We start from the raw sequence: 19,929 nt of genomic DNA, 5'->3' as shown, positions 1-19,929 counted from the left end.
GGTGGGTGTACTCAGATAGAAACCTATGTTTAGAATTCTAAAATGCATGGCGCTAGGCAGCGTGGTGCATCCGGCAACCTCCTTGACTGCTAAAGAATAAAACATTTGAGGTATTATCACACCACACAAAGTGAAATTTTCTTTCCATTTGTGTCTATGATGCATGAAAAAGACTTCCATACATCAGACTTCCCTAATGTGGGTTTCCTAATAGTAAAGCAACCGCTTTCTAATGCAAGCTGAGCTTCCTTCAAGGACAGCACATCTTCACTTTGCTCTGCCATGGTAAAGCCTGCTCTGAGGACCGTAATGCAGATGATGTGCGCATAATATGTGCAAATAAAATGCACGTGCAAAGCACTGGTCCATGCGTTTAGCATGTGTAACTGTCATGAACACTGGCTCTACTGGTGCTCAATAAGAATGAGGAAATCACAGGTACAATGTTCCGAAATAACGTCGGAACTCAGAAGCGATATTGTTAGCCTGCCTGCTTCTGTTCAAATTACACCAGAGTTACACCAACTGCTACCGTGTATTATTCAGAAATTTATTCCGACGCTGCAAAAAATCTGGTCAGGTCCCGTGAGAATGCAGACCTCTACCAGCAGGCACAGAACATCAACATGACATCAAATTGATGTTGTACCCCAACATTGTGGGGACGTTGCATTTGTTTGAATATAAAAATTGGTTTGGCGTCAGAACCCAACGTCAGGCTGACATCAATGTCCAACATGCAACCTAAAATCAACCAAATATCAACGTCTAATGATGTTATAGCTTGACATTGTGTGGACGTTACCACTATGACATCTATCAGATGTTGGATTTTGGTTGCCATAGCTAACGAATAAATGTCAGTATTTGATGTCAATATGACGTTGGTTTAAGATGTTGACTCGACATTGAATTTTGGTCACTTTCCAATACAACCTAAAATAAACCAAATATCAACGTCTAATGATGTTATAGCTTGACATTGTGTGGACGTCACCACTATGACATCTATCAGATGTTGGATTTTGGTTGCCATAGCTAATGAATAAATGTCAGTATTTGATGTCAATATGACGTTGGTTTAAGATGTTGACTCGACATTGGATTTTGGTCACTTTCCAACACAACCTAAAATCAACCAAATATCGTTATTACGTTGTTTAAACGTCGTTATTAAATGTTAAAATAACATTGTCCTTAGATGCTGGCTAGACATTGAATTTTAGTCACCTGATGTCACGACCTATATATAACCTAATATTAATGTCTTATGACGTTGTGTACTTGCTGGGATATTTCAAGACATCATTGCTGTTGATTTGAATATGCGAATGTTTGACCATGTTTACAGACATTTCTCTAATGTCAATATGGTTACCGTTTGACTTTTTTTGAGAACCAAAATATTATTTGAGGAAAAAAGTACAGTTTACAATACAGTCATTCTCCACATTGGCATTGCAAGATAATCCGAATGGCTTTTACCTTGTTGCCATCATACTTGTTGCGGTCATTATTGGCTTTCTCAGCTTTCTCAGCCAATTTCTTCTGCATCTGAGGCCCCCGTCCAAAGAAAATGTAGTTGACGAAAGCGTATTCCAGCAGAGCCAAGAAAACAAAGACGAAGCAGCCCATCAGATACATGTCTATGGCTTTGACATATGGGATCTTCGGTAGAGTTTCTCTCAAGTGGGTGTTGATGGTGGTCATGGTCAGCACAGTGGTGATACCTGTGTGGAAAAGATTGGATTTATTAATCATATTATTATTTAGCCCTTGTGTACTGTTCAGATTGACTATCCTTTTGTTATGTTCATGGCTGTTTTTGCTCCATTGACTTCCATTATAATGACATTTTTTGGATTGCAAAGCCATGCCACCATGTAATCATGCATTTTTGATTTTTGGTAGTTTTCCTAGTTGGAAAGAGGTAAAAAGTGTCATATTTACTGTTGATCATCAGTTGGCAGCATTAACCCTTTAGATAGGCTTGTGCAAAAAAAGTTTCTGGCTTTTATATGGAGTTCAATGGGGTATAACAGCAGAATATAGTGTGTGTACATAAATATACTTACATGTACTATGTTTACTATGTTCTGAGCTGAGCTTATTTTGATTTTCTCAGACATATCAATGTAAAATGCGCAAAGGTCTCACACACACACATGCACGCACACACATAATACTCCATATAGAAGGCAGAAACTAAGCTTTTTGGCACTGTAACTGATGATACAAAATAAAAATAAAACTTCCCAAGAGGGAAAAACCAAAAACAATCAAGAATGGTGATTACTGTGGTTAAACAAAACAATATGTGGGGTCAGCTTTGCAATCAAAAAATGTCATTATAATGGAAGTCAATGGGACAAAAACAGCCACGAACATAAAGAAAGGGTAGTAAATTTGCCTGGTTTATTGTTCAGTTTTTTTTTAATTCAAAGCATTTTCTCATAATATGTGTCAAAATATGATTTGTCACCAAAAACCATTCTGCTAGCTGAAACACAGAGAACGTTGTGGTCAAATTAAACTCAAAATCACCTCAGAGTGGATGAAAACACCCCCAACAGCACATAAGTAATAATATACACACGTGTGCTGAAAATCAAGTTTCTAACATTGTTTACATGTATTTTAATACAATACTAACCATCCATTGTTCACCATCTTTAAAACTGCAGTGTAATATGGTTTGATTTCATTTCTACAATCAAAAACATGTTATCAATCCAGCTAGCTTGTAGGGTAGGTTGTTTCTACCTAGGAATGTTACTTTTTAGAAACTCTGTTGGTCATCATGTGTTAGTTAATTATGTGTCCGACAATCTTAACAAAAATACTGTACATAAAAGGGATTACCAATTTGATATATCCACAGAGTATAATTCAATCTTCCTCCTATTGTTTGAAATCTGTTTCTGGTTCAACATATATGGTTGACTTAATTCAATATTGCCCCTTGCCGTTGTGTACTATGTTTAGTACTTCGGCTGAGAGAATGAAAGTGGATCAGGTAATCCGAGCTGATGTGGAGGCGGTGACTAATATGCATATTCATGAATCCACATGTACAAATGAGGTAAGAGTGTAGGGTTATATTCAAGCCATCTAAAGGCATTATTTTCCCTGGAATTTCAAGTGTATAAATGTTGTGATAGCAATGCATCCAGCGTTCCAATTAAATTGCTGAGAGTGATTAAAACTTGACACAATTACAATTATAATGCTAAACGCTTGTGCATTGCTCAAATTTACAACCCTTTTGTTATGTCCAGGATAAAAACCTCCACTGAATTAAACTGCTGTAAAAATGCATCAGATAAATATATATTTTTTAATTTTGCATAAATCTGTTAATCAACCTCAGTCCTGATCAAAACTCAAAATCAAAATTTACAGAATTTTAACTCTTTAGTTGCCATATTCACAAACGATGTCACTGATTTGGTAAAAAACAAAACAAAACAAACAAACAAAAAAAAAAAACACAGAAAATGACGTATTTTCAATTTCAAATTTTTTTATAGTGGACGGATTATTTTATTTTTTACCTTTAGCAGTCTTGAACATGTGTACGATTAGTAACAGCACCGGCTTTGATGCATTTAGATTAAAATTTTTTCTCCCTAATTTACTGTTGGTGGTTGTTTTTGCCCCACTGACTTTCATAATAACCACATTTGATGGTGCATAAATAAACAGTCTTTGTTTTTATTTACTCCATGTGGTTCTGAGAGTTGAGATGCATAATTTGATTTTCTCAGACACATCAAGGTAAGTGCGTAAAGGTCACTCTCACACTCACATAGACAAACATGCACACACTTTAATTTGCTGTTATATTGCATAAAAATCCAGATTTTTTTTTTTGCACAGGCCTATCGAAGGGGTTAATGGTGCCAACTGATGATCAACAGTAAAAATCATCAATTTTACCTCTTCCCAACAGGAAAAACCACCAACAATCAAAATTGCATGAATATAATCGTGTCATGGTTTTGTAATAAAAAAATGTGGTTATAATGGAGGTCAATTGGGCAAAAACACCAGTAAATTAGGAAAAAAAAAAAAAGAAAATTAATCAAAAGCAATGCATTAAAGGCAATGTTGTTTCACATGTCCATGACTTTGATAAAAGGTAAAAAAAACAGTCTACAATTATTTTTTTATATTAGAAATACATAATTTTTTGTGTTTTTTTTTCACCAAATCAGTGACATCATTTATGGAATTTGGCATGAAAGAGTTAAAATCCTGTAATTTTCTTAACAATTTTGTAGTTTTGATCAGGACTGAGGTTGATTAACACATTTATGAAAAAACATGGAAAAAATCATTTATCTGATGCATTTTTACAGTTTAATTCAAAGGATGTTTTCATCCCTAACATAACAAAAGGGCTGTAAATTTGCCCAGAGTGTATCCTGGAGTCTTTTTCTCAAAATATGTGTTATATAAAATGTGTCACCAAAAATCATTCTGCTAGCTGAAACACAGAAAAAGTTATGGCCAAATTAAGACACAAAATCAACCCAGAGTGGATTAAAAACATCCCAACAGTTCATAAGGGTTAATACACATACTTATTCATTTCACATACACATATAATAAAAGTGTTCAAATACAGATTCATCATTTGATGTGTCTAAAGAAAAACTACAGACACTGCATGGATTTAAAATACTTATGTATTGCTTAGCATTTATTAAAATAAATTAAAAATAAAATAAAATAAAATAAAATAAAAATAAATAAAAAAAATGAAATAAAAAAAAAAAATAAAATAAAAAATAAAATAAAATAAAATAAAATAAAATAAAATAAAATAAAATAAAATAAAATTAAATTAAATTAAATTAAATGATGGTCAATATACAAAAGGTACAATTAAAGTATTAAAGTGGGAGAGGTGAAATACTTCATAGACAAAAACACAAACTTTGATATTTGGACTGGCTTTTCATAGTGTGTTTTGCCAGTAGATTTTAATTGCAATGCATATTTGTAAGCAAATGTTTCCTCAAAATGCTTTTTTCCTTATGCGCTGAGCCATAAATCTCTACTTTAACATCACTGACATACACTAATCTTCATCATTTTATGCATATCTCTATTCTGAAGATTTTCAGTATCACATGATTCTTCAGAAACAATTTTATATGCTGATTTGGTGCTGAATAAAATAAAAAAAAATAAATAAAATAAAACTAAACTAAACTAAACTAAACTAAACTAAACTAAACTAAACTAAACTAAACTAAACTAAACTAAACTAAAATATGGAGCATTAGAAAAAACTGAGGATTATTAAATAATGAAAAATGATGTTTAATTTTCAGTTGATATATCTGGAACAATCCCACCATATGGTCTATGAAGTCCAGCAAACTTTGAGGCTTCCACGCGCAGTCAGTCTCAGTACAACCAAGTGTAACTAATTTGAAAGTACGAGCTTATGGAAGGCAGAACACAGTGACACTGAAATCTGCAGGAAAGGACTCAGCCAGGGATGAAAGCGCTCTTCGTTGACACACTCGGTTCCAACGCCCACCAAGAATCTGGGACTCTGAGAATGAGTGCTGTCACAATGTTTAAAATGCCAGATCCGAGCCCTGCTTGGTAAATGGAATTACACAACCACATCACCCTCAAATCTAGCTATGAATAATCCACTTATGCCTGGTTAGCTTCTTAACTGACTGCAATATCCATAAGTAAAATGCTGTTTTCTCCTGTTTTCTGCACCTTTAATTGCCACAGCACTGCACCCTTTTGTTTATTCTGCATTATGTGAGTACTGACCTAATTAGGCGATGCTATTGAATTCATTTGTTCTGAGGCTAGATCTGAGGAAATCGAGAATAACATACAGGCTATAAAACAGCATGACTGATCAACTTGGCCACAGCTGAAGAGAATAGATCAGCACTGTTGTTGTTTTTATGTTCCCTTCCTCGCTTCCCCAAAAGCTATTCATATTTAATAGAAAGCCTTATATTATGGATTGTGTTATATAAATAGAAAAGTCGATAGCATTTTTTCTATTTTCTATGCATTTTATTGATTCTATGCTGTGATGCTCTATTCTGTTTCTACTGTGAGTCAATCCTGAGTCACTATGACTGCGAGTTCAAAGAGGAGCGATACTCCAACTGCTCAAACACCCACTCAGATATGTACATGCACACACACTTGTGTTCATGGTTTACAGGGACACTTAATAGGTGTAATGGTATTAGGTAAAATCAATAGGTAATACAGCTAATTATATGGCCCTACCCCTAAACCAGCACCCAGGAAACCAGCGGCCAGTCCAAAAACTTTATCAAATATGATTTTAAGTATATTGAATAACAGGGACATGAAGTGTGTCCAAACACAAACACAAGAACACAATTATACTGTTCAAACTTCCAAATATAATATCTCAAACATTACTAATCTGCAATTATTGAGAGTTAATATGCTGCCAATGATGCCATGCTTACATCTGTAGTGACTTTTGGAATGAAAGTAAGGGATATTGTACTTCCAGACGGTTGTTCTTGCAGACTAAAGCCCAACAGGCTTATTAACAGCGTAAATTAACCTATTTATTATTTAGTCATATAACGACGACAAACAGTCATGAATGACATGAGAAATAGGCGTGAATACATGTAGAAATACATTCAAAAGCTTTTAAGATGATTTGTAGTACCAGGATGAGCCTGTGATATTAGTTTCAGTGACTGACCAATCAGAATCAAGTATTCCGGAGAGCTGTGCAATAAAAAGTAGTTAAGTAAAGGACAATCAACATATTGCCGTGCATTAGAGGATTTTAAATGCATGACCAACCGATGAAATGCAGCTGTATAGTAATAGACAAGTTAAAACTAGTCACAGACACTTGTATACATGCTTTACAGGGACACTCCATAGGCCTAATGTATTTTATACTGTAAAAACGCTAATTATATGGCCCTACCTCTAAACCCAAGCCTCACAGGAAACCTGTGGCAAAATTTTTAATGTCCAAAAACCTCATTAAGTATGATTTTAAGCATATTGAATTACAGGGACATGAGGTGTGTCCCTGTAAACCACCTTAATAGAGTACAACTATGTCATACCAATGTCATTATACAACTTTGTAACCCAATAAACAAGTACACGCAGTACCGATCCGCCCTATATGTAGACTGTGCAATGTGCCATTAGTTTTAGTGACTGACCAATCAAAATCAAGTATTATAAAGAGCTGTGTAATAACCATAGATAAGACAGTAAGTTAGGGATAACCAACAAATTTGCATGCATATCTGTGAGCTCACTGAAGGCGGCGAGACTCTTGTATTCTTGAGTTCTTGTATTTAAGGGGCTTTGCAGCATATCAGCAAATCATTTACATTCCCGTATTAAAAAAGTGCTTTCTAGCGAGAAATGTGCGCACTTTTTATAAAATTCATTTAACTATGGAAGATTAAGTTGTTTCACGTGTTGTGGTTTTGCTCCACTTATGCAATATGTCCATATGTCTGAAATATGAAGCAGCAATACTGAAGCAGCAATATTGTTTTGTACTGTCGTTAGAGTTAGCATGAGATTCCCGCTTTAAAAAAACTAAAATATATATAACAATGCACCTCAGTAACTCGCCAGTAACTTCTCGCTAAGTCCCTCTACGAAAACATTGTGAATAACTGGAAATTTGGAGACCGCAATATTAAAACCCTTGGGAACAACTGTGGTCTGAACCAAAGTTTACAGGACTGTGTTCTCTGGAATCCTCTCAAGCAGTGAACCTCAACATTCCGATTGCTTGCTGCTGAAACCGCGTCATAGCTCTTACCAAAAAGTTGACTTGATTTCAACTCTCCTCAATAGCCACACCAGCGAAGACGTGCCGCGATGCTCCTCGCCATTTATCTCCGCCGGCTCCAATTAAAAATGAATGAGTTCCAGCTACTTTGATGCTCTCACCACCATCGGTGTAAATGCACAGATGCAACACAGCTGTATAGTTATACACAAGTAAAACTAGTTTTGCTTTTTCCAGTGCAGTATTTGTCAAAATTGTTATCAGTTATGATGATTTTAGAATCTCCCAGTCCCCGCTTTGAGTCACTAAAAAACACAGATGGAGTGTGTGCATGGAAATGACACGAGCATATCTAATAGCTCATAGTAATGTATTAGCACCATCTTTGGAAATAATTTTGAGCAAATTGTTGCTTAATCCTCATCAGCTCCATGCAAATGGTGATGTTCTCGACATTACACAGACAAATGAAAGTTATCTGGTAACGGTCACTGAGTTACCATGGTTACTACTATGTTTGAGGGAAGCACATTTTTTACAAACTGTGATCAAACTACGCCTATAACTTTTAGCCGATATAGATATATATATATATAATTATAATATATATATATAGATATATATATTATATTATAGATATATATATATCTATATATCTATATATATATATATATATATATAATACATTTTGTTAAATGGTGAACTGGAACATTCATTTGAGGGATGCATTGATTTTTTTTAAATAAATAGGAATGGGGGGGTCAATCAAAACTGTGAATCTGAATTTGGTTGGTTGAGCTGTTTTTCCTCGTCGTCCTTCTACTCCACAACACCCACGTTTTGGCAGGCTTTTCCAACAAGGGAGAAGTAACCCCATGCTGAAATCTGAAGAATTATTTACTTTAAACTATTGCTGAAATAAAAAAAATATATATGTCAAGTAACAAAAATGGCTTTAATTTCATGGTTTTAGTTTTACAATAACCCAGCCCCAACCTGAAAAAAGGGCAAATCCAGCATTTATTTTTTATTGTCAAATGCGTTTTTAACAACCCAATAACTTGTAAACATGACTTTGTTTCAAAGCAGACTGATAAAAACCTGCATGACTCCACTCCCACAACTTGCGATAAGTCAGCCAATCAGATTGGAGCTTGCCAGATTGAGAAAGTGCTTTCCAGTTTTATGAGCAATATGCATCAGTCAGATGGTCAGCGAACAGACTGTGGGCGTCTGAGGACGTGCCGTCTGAGAGTGAGACTAGTTGTCACAAGCTTATTGTAACTTACTGCTGCTTTTCAAGGAGATCTTCTTATGAATGGCCTTTATGTAATAAAATCGAAGACTATCTGAAGTTAAATCAAGCTTTTTTCTTCAGTGGAACAGAAAATGTTTTTTTGTTGTGTGATGTGTTTTGAACTCTACACTCTTAAAATGGACGTTCTTTACTTGTATTGATAAAAGAAACATTTGAATACTTTATCGTGAAGAAGGGTTCTTTAGATTATGAGACTGTCACTGTGATTTTTGGGTCTTCTTGGCACTATAGGGGAACACTGTAAAAAAAGTATTAAAACTGTAAATTTTCAGTTGATTGACTACATACGAATTACAAGCATCCCGTTTTATTACAGGTATTCTAAAATACTGCTTAAAATACTAATTATTTATTATTTAATTAAATATCCATTAATTTGCATACATTTCAATCCCAAAAATCTAAACATTGGATAAAGTCTGATCATTTTTTAAAAATGTTTTTATTTAATTCATATTTTTTTACATGTTTGACTATTACAGTGGGGATTCTGTTCATCTCTTTTTATCACTCCATAATTCAGAATGTTGTAATAATCAGGCAAATTATAAATTATAAAATCTTCAGTCTACAGATACTATTAAAACTATAGATATTGGTGTAAGTGCTGCTGAAGCTGAAATGAAGATATATGGCTCAGTGCACACTGAAAACTTTTTTTGTTGTTTTAACTTAAACTTAACTTAAAAAAGCAGTGTTCATGCTGCCTTAACATTTTAAGTTTGTAGGTACACACACTTGGTTTTATTAAATATTTAACATAAATGCACTTTTAAAACATCCAAACTGACGTCCAGAAAATTTACCAGCAAATTCTAAACCTGCAGAAAGACATTCAGCGTCTGCTGTCATGCAAAAGCAAACAAATAGAAATTTAAGTAAAAGTATTTCAATCTATAAAAATAAATAAGTAAATAAATAAATAGATAATACATATAAGGATAAGTTAACATAACTCAAAATATTAAGTTTTGATAACTAATTGGCACAATAATTGTTTACAGTGCAGGAGAAAAAAAACTTGTTTTAAGAAAAAGACAAAAATTGAAGTGTGATAAAAGAAACACTAAAAGTTTTTGGATTGCCTTCAGTTTAAAGATTAATAAAAAATCTTTATGGAAAATCAAGCAGTTGTAAAAAAATAGACAGGTGCATTGTGCCTATATCTGTTCTTAGAATGTAATGTTCATCAAATATCTTTCTTTGTGTTCTGAAAATAAAAATAAACGTTTTTAACAACTGAAATATTTCTATATTGAGCTATCCCTTTAACATGATCATATGAGTTTCTTCTAGCCACTGCTCTGCATATTTAGTGGTTCCACCTTTCCGCAAAGTTCATTTTCAGATTAGACATAAATCTGCTTTACGAACGCAGGCTCCCGGTTAACACTGCCACTCAAATCACTTGTGTTTGTTGCTGACTCTGCTGGAGCTCTGGTGGGACATAAGTGTGAATATGCCTGACTGGAGCAAGAAATGAAACTGTCAATATTTCAGTTGCCCTGCAAAGGCTGACCGCTTTTACAACAAACACAGCTAGACTCCACCATACATAAATGAGAATAATCAGTCTGTTGTATTCGCATGTGTTCATCACAACACCAAATGCTTAAAGATTAAACCATTTACACTCCAGGGTTTTTCCAATGAGTCAAAGAGTACTCTTTAAAGGGTTAATATGCTATTTCTTTTCAAACAAACATTTTAAACGCTAATCTGACCTACAACATACCAGAGATAATTATTGAAATTCAACTGATTTATTGTGAAGTTTATTAATAAACAAATTTCGAGAGAATCACATGCTTATGATTGACCACAGCTGGTCCCGCATTAGCTAACACATGATTTACCAATCAAATGATTACTAAGTCACTATAAATAACCAAAGTTTCATACCACAATTATCTTCGTTTTGAAAAATCCCCTCTTCCACCCCTACTCCTTCCCGTTTTTCCTAGATTGGGCGGCATGGTGGCCCAGTGGTTAGCACTGTTGCCTTACAGCAAGAATGTCACTGGTTCAAGTCCTTAGCAGGCCAGTCAAATGTTTCTGTGTGGAATTTACATGTTCTCCCCGTGCTCGGGTGGGTTTCCTCCAGGTTCCTCCCACCATCCAAAGACAGGTGACATAAGTGAATTGACTAATCCAAATTGGCACCATAGATGTGCTCCTAGTCAGCAGTATACAGGTATCTCTTCAAAGCAATTCCTAATTTGTCTTTAGCTAAAAACAGCAGAGGAGTTCTCAAGATCTTCCTGAGCTCAAACTCCCTTCTCACTATGCAAATGGGAGGGAGCCCCTGGGCTCGAGGATCTTATGTGCTCAGGGTTCTCTCCCGGGACAGCATGCCAAACATGCTTTAAAATCAATCATCAGCTAAGTGTGAACTCTTGAAACAGGCATTATGTTTACGCTATTATCATTACACTTTCGAATAAGGCTAATACATATTACATATTGATGATAAAAACTACTTGTAAAGTATGTAAATGTCATACTTATTATATATTAACTTTTAAAACATCAACTAACAATAGCAAGGTTTCTATCCTATCTTAAACTAAACCTTTCCAAAGTTTACCAAAAAAAAAAAAACCCAAAAAAACAAATGTGAATTGTGGAAGGGTTTTTAGAGGGGCTGACTGTATTATTGGTAACCTACAGTCATGACAACAGTAAACAAGGCAACTATAATGGAGTCATGTGAGTTTTTGGAAAAACAATCTCAAGCGAGCATAAAACATTTTTTTAACATTCATTGTTTTTATTCTAAATTTGTCCTTTCCACCACTTGTTTCTCATGCGATACTTCAAAATGTGCATTAACCATGAATGACGGAGATCATTCCAGATGCATTTCTGGAGAACACGAATTATTTAGCTAGAAGTACATATGGCTGCATTTCGTGTTTAAAACAAACGCTACGGGCGGTATGACACTTTTCCTTTCCACAATTATCAGCTGACCGCTTTCCTCCATATGGACGGCTTTCTCACTGTTACCAGATTGTCCAGTAGCTCGGCATGGACGTCGGTGAACTTGAGACACAGAGAGAAGTTGACCACGACGACAGGGTTAGAGTCCGGCGAAGATAAATAAAATAAACAAGTAAATAACAGGGTGGGATTGTGGCGAGGGCTTTTCTTTTTCTGGATTGCTTTTTAAAACTGTCAGTTGGGTTTAGGGAAGTTGGTAATTGGGTCAATCAGTGCTTCAGAAAACACTATTGGTTGGGTTTAGGGCAGGAAGAGGGTGGGTCAATTGATTGGTCAGTCAGTCAGTCGACAGTGGCCTCTGGTGGATTTACGTGAGAACAGCAGGCATGAATGGCACTCGTGAGAGAAATTTAAAATCTGAAAAAGCGCACATAGCAGCCTCTGGTGAATTCGCTAAAACAAAAACTGCAAAAAAACGTAGCTCCTGGGATATATTTGGTGCTCTCCAGAAATGTACATAGCAGTACGTTTTCAGAATGAACCTGGGTTGTATTTCTCACTCTTAATGTTAGTTATTGCATTAATAACATTTACAAATGAAACCTTATTTTAAAGTGTGACCTGCTGTACTTTATAATTTTTTTGCAATTGAAATGGTTTGAAGTATTTTGTACTCTCAACATTTACCTACAACAAAACAATACCCAAAAATATAAGGTTATTGTGTTATTATACGTGTTCAAAAAACGCTGATATCAATACTGTAATACTATCATCTATCAATATGAAAGCTTTAGCAATTTTCACAACAAGAGAGCAAAACTTCCAGCTTCCAAACCACTGCAAAAACTGTAAGTGATGAGTATGACAAGCCTGGTCTTCAGTTAGATCTAGAGCGCTGAAGTAACAGAGTGTTGCTTTGGGTTTTTCCTCTAATTAAAGTGTAATTAGTGCAGGGCAGTGTGCTTTACAGGGGACCTTGTCTTCATCACATTCACACTCCCTAAGGAACGCCGTTACCTCGTTAACGAGAAAAGGGGCTCGTCGACTGACTGCAAAGCACTCGTGTCCTAGTTTCTACCCCGAGCGGCATCGCATTAACATTTAAAGTTACATTTAGCACAATTCTTGGAATTACAATCCGACCATGACTTTGACTGTCCAGAACATCTCAGACAGTGGATTTTTAAAAGAAACTACATGCTTTTCTTATTTTCTCCCGTCTCCTGACTATTTAAATAGCTTTAATAATTCAGCGTTCACCCTAAAGCTGCAGAGAACAGTATTCCCTCTGAATAAAGTGATTTTTGTTCTGGATTATGAGGCGAACGTCATTTTCATGGATTCTGGCAGACATAATGAATATGCTGTAGCAGTGTTTGCCAACCCTAATATGTTTCAAGCACAGCTTCATCAATCAAAATCATATTTTCATTGTACTGGATGTAAATTATAACTATCAATCAAGAACAGAGATAAAATAGTGATGTCTGATGTCTATATAGCCTATGTGTTAGACAGACTTTTCTTGCCCATAAAATTATTTAAATGTGTCAATGTGTTTAAAATATACAAAATTATTTTGAAATGATTTGTGATGCCCATTAAAGCAGCGTTAATTATTTAAAAAAATATGTACATATGGTTGACTCATGAGGGCTCTATTTTAATGATCTAGGTGCAAAATCTAAAGCGCATGGTGCAAAAGCATTAAGGGCGTGTCCAAATCCACTTTTGTTATTTTAAGGATGGAAAAATACACTCTGCTCCCTGGCGCATGGTCCAACAGGGTGGTGCTTATTCTCTTAATGAGTTATGGATGTGTTTTGAGCATAACGTGCATTAAACCAATCAGATTCTCATCTCCCTTTCTCTTTAAAGAGTCAGTTTTTCTATTTACATGGCGGACTTTGTAAGTGAAAAAACTGAACGCTTCACTAGCGAGAAAACAATTAAACAGACCATCTGCAGCACAAGGATAAAGAACAAGCCTCCTCCATTCGGCCTCTTTACTTTCTCTTTACTTTACTTGTACTCTTTACTTTACTCCTTTACTTTCATGGATAAGGAAACTGTGTTGTATGCACTCCACTGAAGACATCCATTAGCCTACATATTTAATTTCATTTGTTAAGCGCAAAGATTTGTTTCAAAACTATTTCTAAATTCAGTTCTAATTTCTAGCAAACGAATAAATGAACAATAATAACAAAGTGTGATCAAAAAACTGAGTTATATCCAAACACACGTCCTATTCTTATGCCCCATGTGGTGATCCATACATCTGCAAAACCCGACAGGTAGACAAATCTAAACTTGTTTTTATTAAAACAAATATAAATATTCATATAATAAATATTACTACTATATTATAATAATATTATACAAATGCAAATTGTCATGAATAAACTGAAAAAAGCCCACCGGACAAGAAGAAGGCATGGAGGCAGTGGTTTTTATTTTTATGTAGAAAATGATAATTTTTGTAACATTTTAATCCTTTAATTTTTTTCATATGTAAAGATATTTACATATTGCTCTACATCCTGTGTGTATTAAGCAATGTGTAATCGTTTGGACCTGCATAGGTGCATAACTAACACACTCTGCACTGGACTTCAGATCAGCTAGTTGGTCACGGTCTATTTCAGTTTCAGTTTCAAATAGCATCGCACCAACAATGTGCCTTAACACATCTCCGTTTTAGACAAATGAATTTGCTATTTAAACAACATAGCGCAAAACGTGAAAATTAGGGTTGCACTGGTCTGAAAATAGCAACAAATCGCGCCAAACATATCTTGCGCCAGGTGTATGATATGGCCCATATTATTACAATTTCAAATTTTCTAATTCAATACATAAAAATGTATTAATCTCATGCCAATTTTTGTCATTTGTCTGAACCATAAACATTGTTTATGATTATGAATATATGTAACATTTGATTAATTAAAATTACCCTTGTTGATGAAAAAAATATACCCCAATTAAAACAATTTTTGTTCTAAATCATGAGGTTAATTATCACTGTCAAATAGAAATCCAATACTGATGTAATAATTATTATCATTTGGTAATGTATTAACAATGTAATAATGAAGTGTAATTACAATGTGTTAATCTATACAAATAATCTTTTTTAAAAATTCATATACACATATCTTAACTTAACCAAAATAAAAAATATCACACTATTAACAATATTTTTATTTCCAATTCAATATATTTATTTCAATATATATATTTCTACCATATTCTTCCAATTCAGAAGTAAGCTGTTTTCTGTGACTGTGTTAAGACTTCTTTTAAAGGTACAATAGCCACACCCGCTCTTACCTGTAAAATTGAAAAATGAAATATGTTTTTTTTTTATCTAATTTATTCCTGTGATGGCAATTATTGCCACTAGGGTTGCTGCTGTTAGAAATTAGAAATGTGTTGTTCTAGAATCAATAACTAGCCTGTAATAAATTCATAAAATGTCACAGAATGTTTTTTTTTTAAAACACAAGCTGTCAAAAACTAAAATTAGCACGTCTAGTCTTTCATCTCTTGTATTTTGCACGCTTTATTCCCAGAGTTGAACATTAGAAACGCAGATGCAATTTAACAACCACAGAGAGCAAAGAAACTGTCTCCACTTTCACTCCCCCCAGTGTGTTGAGTGTAAATGCCTGAGTCTCCAGAGGGAGAGAGAGAGAGGACATGTGTGGGCAGACGGGACGCCTGTCCTGCCTTACATAAACTCAAAAGCAGTGTTCTGGTGTGAAGACTGCATTGATTTGTGCATGACCAGGTCACAGCAAGGAGGATCAAACTCAGCTCAGAGTTACCTAACCAGAACAAGCATCTACTGCAACCTTACACAGACCTGTCTGCGGTGAATGGCGTAGGATGCCTTCCTTTTGAGTTACACTTTTAAAACTGCAAACTTCGCAGAGCACTCAAGATCTATTTTGAAGTTCTTTGGACCAGATGTGCTTAGTTTTAAAGAATTTCTTAACTAAAAAGTGTGTTTATGATGTTTTGTAAAAAAAAAAAGCCTATTTCTGAAAGTCACCATTTTTATACAATGATGGTCAATAAACAAAAAGTACAATTAAGTATTTTAAAAGAGGTTAAGGAGATATACTTCCTAGACAAAAACACAAATTTTGAAATTTGGTCTTGGCTTTTATTTTCAGTATAATGAAAAAAAAAACTACTTATTATCGATTTCTGTGGTCGGTAGAATTTAATTGGCAATACTATTTTCTAAAGGAAATTTTCTTAAAACTTCATCATTTTATGCATCTCTGCATTCTGAGATTTTCAGTATCACATGATTCAATTTTTAAAATGCTGATTTAGTGCAAAAATGTAAATAAAATGAATAACAAATTAAACTAAATAAATAAAATATAAAATAAATAAATAAAACAAATAAATGAATGAATGAATTAACAAAAACAAAACAAACAAAACAAATAAACCAACAAACAACAAAATAAAAAAATAAAAATAAAAAACAAATAAAATAAAATATTATAAAATAAAAATAAATAATTAATAAAATAAATAAATACATAAATTACAAAATAAAACAAACAACAAAACAAAAATAATAAAAATAATACATAAAAAAATAAATCAATCAAATCAAATCAAATCAAAAGGTTAATTTTAAAAAAAGCTGGAACCTGGAATGCACCATTATAAAAAAATATTTTGATATCCCGTCACTTTGTGATGCTTCCTAGCTTCAGTATTCAGATCTGGATTATAAATATAATACACAATCAGCTTTGTTTTAGTCTTTCAACCTTCCCCCCAATCTTCAATAACCTTCCCCTGAAAAAACCTACCCGGCGGACCACGTCAGCAAAACAATCGGAAGGCATGAACGAAACATCATCCACATCTTTCAATATGTTTGGGTCTTGCGTCATTTGATAACTTCCTCTCTGAAATGAACCAAGCTCTTTAAGCATCCTGCAGTAATGCAGAGCGAGATTTAAGGCCGGATGTGGCTGGCTGCAGTGAATGGATGGAGGCGGCGAGACAGAGGCATTTAAGGCAGAGATTCATCTGTGCTGCTGCATGCCTTGGGATTGAAATGGAAGTTAAATGTAATTGTTTTCTAGCTACATTGATCCCTTTGTTTTCATTTGGCTGCCTGGTTGTGGGAGGACAGTAAAAAAAGACAAAGCAAAAGAGGAAAAGAAAGAGAGAAAAATAGATGGACGAGCGTGGAGGGCTTGTAATGATGCAGGTGAGATGGGTGGTATATATTCGTGTTGGGGGACCCAAGAGACTCTTCCCTCCCAGTGTAAAATGCTCTCATTTCTCCGCTTAACATGGTTAATGAGGACAATTTCCACAAAGAAGGCTCGTATCCAACATATCATCTATCTGAAAGAGCTGCACCTGGTGCACAAGCTAACACACTTTCAAACACGCAAACCATGTGATTAAAAAAATATTGAACTGCGCTTTGTGATTTAAGGTGAGACACTGCAGAAAGAAATGTCAATTTTGAGTTTTTCATAATGTGTTTTTTTCAGTCTAATCTAAAGACGTCATCTAAAATACACTAAAGATTTATTTTGTCACATTTTATCATTTGTGTCTATAGATTTCAATTTAAAATACTGTTTACTGTTAAAATTTGTTTGGTTTTCTCAAAGTGAGTTATTTTTCTCTCTGCATTGAACCATGATTTTTCACTTCAGCAGCACTTGAAGCTAATTCTACAGTTTTATTCATATCCTATTCTGAAGATTTTTACAACGGGACATGTATATGGAGCCAGATCAGCCAAAAATAAAATTCACAAAATAAAATTCATACATGCACAGCACTACTCAAATTTACAAAATCCAATTTGTAAAGTCAAAACACAATTCATAAATACAATGCACAATTTGTAAATTCACAAGTGAAAATCATAAATATTTTTGCCAAACGAATTGGATTTGTGTATTTAATAAATCGTGTCTTGATTTTATTAATTGGATTTGTGTATTTATGAATTGGGTTTTAAATTTATGAATTGGATTTGTGTATTTAACAAATCGTGTCTTGATTTTATTAATTGGATTTGTGTACATGTATTTATGAATTGTGTTTTGAATTTACGAATTGGATTTGTGTATTTTTGAATCGTGTGTTAAATTTACGAATTGGATGTGTATTTTGGAATCGTTTTTTTTATTTACAAATTGGATTTGTGTATTTTTGTTTTGTGTTTTGAATTTAAGGATTGGATTTGTGTATTTTTTAATCATGTTTTGAATTTTGGAATTTGATTTGTATATAATGAATCATGGCGGTTCATTCCACAGTGGCAACCCCAGATTAATAAAGGGACTAAGCTGAAAAGAAAATCAATGAATGAATATATAATGAATCATGTTTTAAATTTAGGAAATTGGATTTGTGTATTTTTGTATCGTGCTCTGAATTTCCGAATTGGATTTGTGTATTTATGAAATGGATTTGTCTATATTTGAATCGTGTTTTGAATTTCCGAATTGGATTTGTCTATTTTTGAATCATGTTTTAAATTTATGATTTGGATTTGTCTATTTTTGAATCGTGTTTTGAATTTACGAAGTGGATTTGTGTATTTATGAATCGTGTTTTGAATTTACAAATTGGATACTTGTGTTTTTACGAATTGGATTTGCCTATATTTGAATCGTGTTTTGAATTAACAAATTGCATTTGTGTATTTTTGTATTGTGTTTTGAAATTAGGATTTGTATTTGTGTGTTTGTTTTTTATTGTGTTTTGAATTTATAAACTGGATTTGTCTATTTGTCTATGAATCATGTTTTTAACCTACAAATTGTATCTATGTGAAGTTTTATTTGACAATTTTATTTCTTCTTGATGTAAGTTTCTGCATTATTAAGTAATAAAAACATCCTCTCTGTAAAATATGTCAAAAACAAGAAACAATAATTTTAAACCTTATTTCTTGGTAAAAGTTTACATATTTGTGCTAGTAATGTATGCACATTAATGCAAAAATTTGCATATTTAAACTTAATATTTTATAAAGCATGTAATTTCAATGTACAGTAATCAGTCAACAGGGTATACATGACAGTAACTATTACTTTACCAATTTTTTTTTCACTCTATTAATCAGCAGTGTCTTGCCTTAACATGCCAAGATGATAATATTGTGCATACAAAAAGTACTGTAGAGTGGAAGCTCATAGTCTGGTGTCCACACAGGCAGTGAGTAGGCTGGAAGCAGTGAGAGTGAAATTTAGTTTGAAAGGCGCTTACAGTGGCTCTGTTTCACAACCAAAGTAAACTGGCTTTCTGTCATAGGCACCATCCTGACTAAAATAGAACAAGCTGCTTATAATTCTAAGAAATGTATCTCTGGGTAAAAAGAAGTGCAGTAGATGGGTTTTCTACAAACTGATAACAAAAAAGTCATTTTATAAAAGTGAGTTCAGTATATGTGACACTAGACCACAAAACTAGTGTCTTAGCCAAAATAGATTGTATGGGTTTAAATTGTATTGGTAAATATCATTATAATATAAAGTAAGCCTAAAAGACCATGTTCAATGAAGATATTCTATAAGTTAACATATCAAAACAATTTTTTTTTCACTAGGAATGTGCATTGCAGAGTACTTCATTTTGACAATTTTAAACAGGATTTTCTCAGTATTTAGATTTTTTTGAGTCCTCAGATTTTAGATTTTTATATACCTAATTCTCTACCAAATATTGTCCTATGAAGTATCCTATAAAAAAGTGTATATCTATGGAAGGCGAATTTCAGATAATGTTAATCAATTAAAAAATGTACATCATGTATGACTGTATGAACTGTATATATATTGTGATTACT

The 19,929-nt window shown here is 33.7% G+C and overlaps 1 protein-coding gene across 1 annotated transcript in view; it reads right to left on the bottom strand.

The window, feature by feature from the left end:
- Positions 1–19,929, bottom strand: part of gabrb3 (gamma-aminobutyric acid type A receptor subunit beta3) — a 92,094-nt gene that overhangs the window by 5,402 nt on the left and 66,763 nt on the right. Inside the window, 1 exon segment of the mRNA XM_056460173.1 lies at positions 1,486–1,730. Within this exon segment, the coding sequence (XP_056316148.1) occupies positions 1,486–1,730 (245 nt within the window).

This window comes from Danio aesculapii, chromosome 6 (genome assembly GCF_903798145.1).
Source record: "Danio aesculapii chromosome 6, fDanAes4.1, whole genome shotgun sequence".
In the NCBI taxonomy this organism is placed as follows: domain Eukaryota; kingdom Metazoa; phylum Chordata; class Actinopteri; order Cypriniformes; family Danionidae; genus Danio; species Danio aesculapii.
The sequence above is the reverse complement of the archived record's forward strand: the minus strand, read 5'-3'. Positions and strand labels throughout refer to the sequence as shown.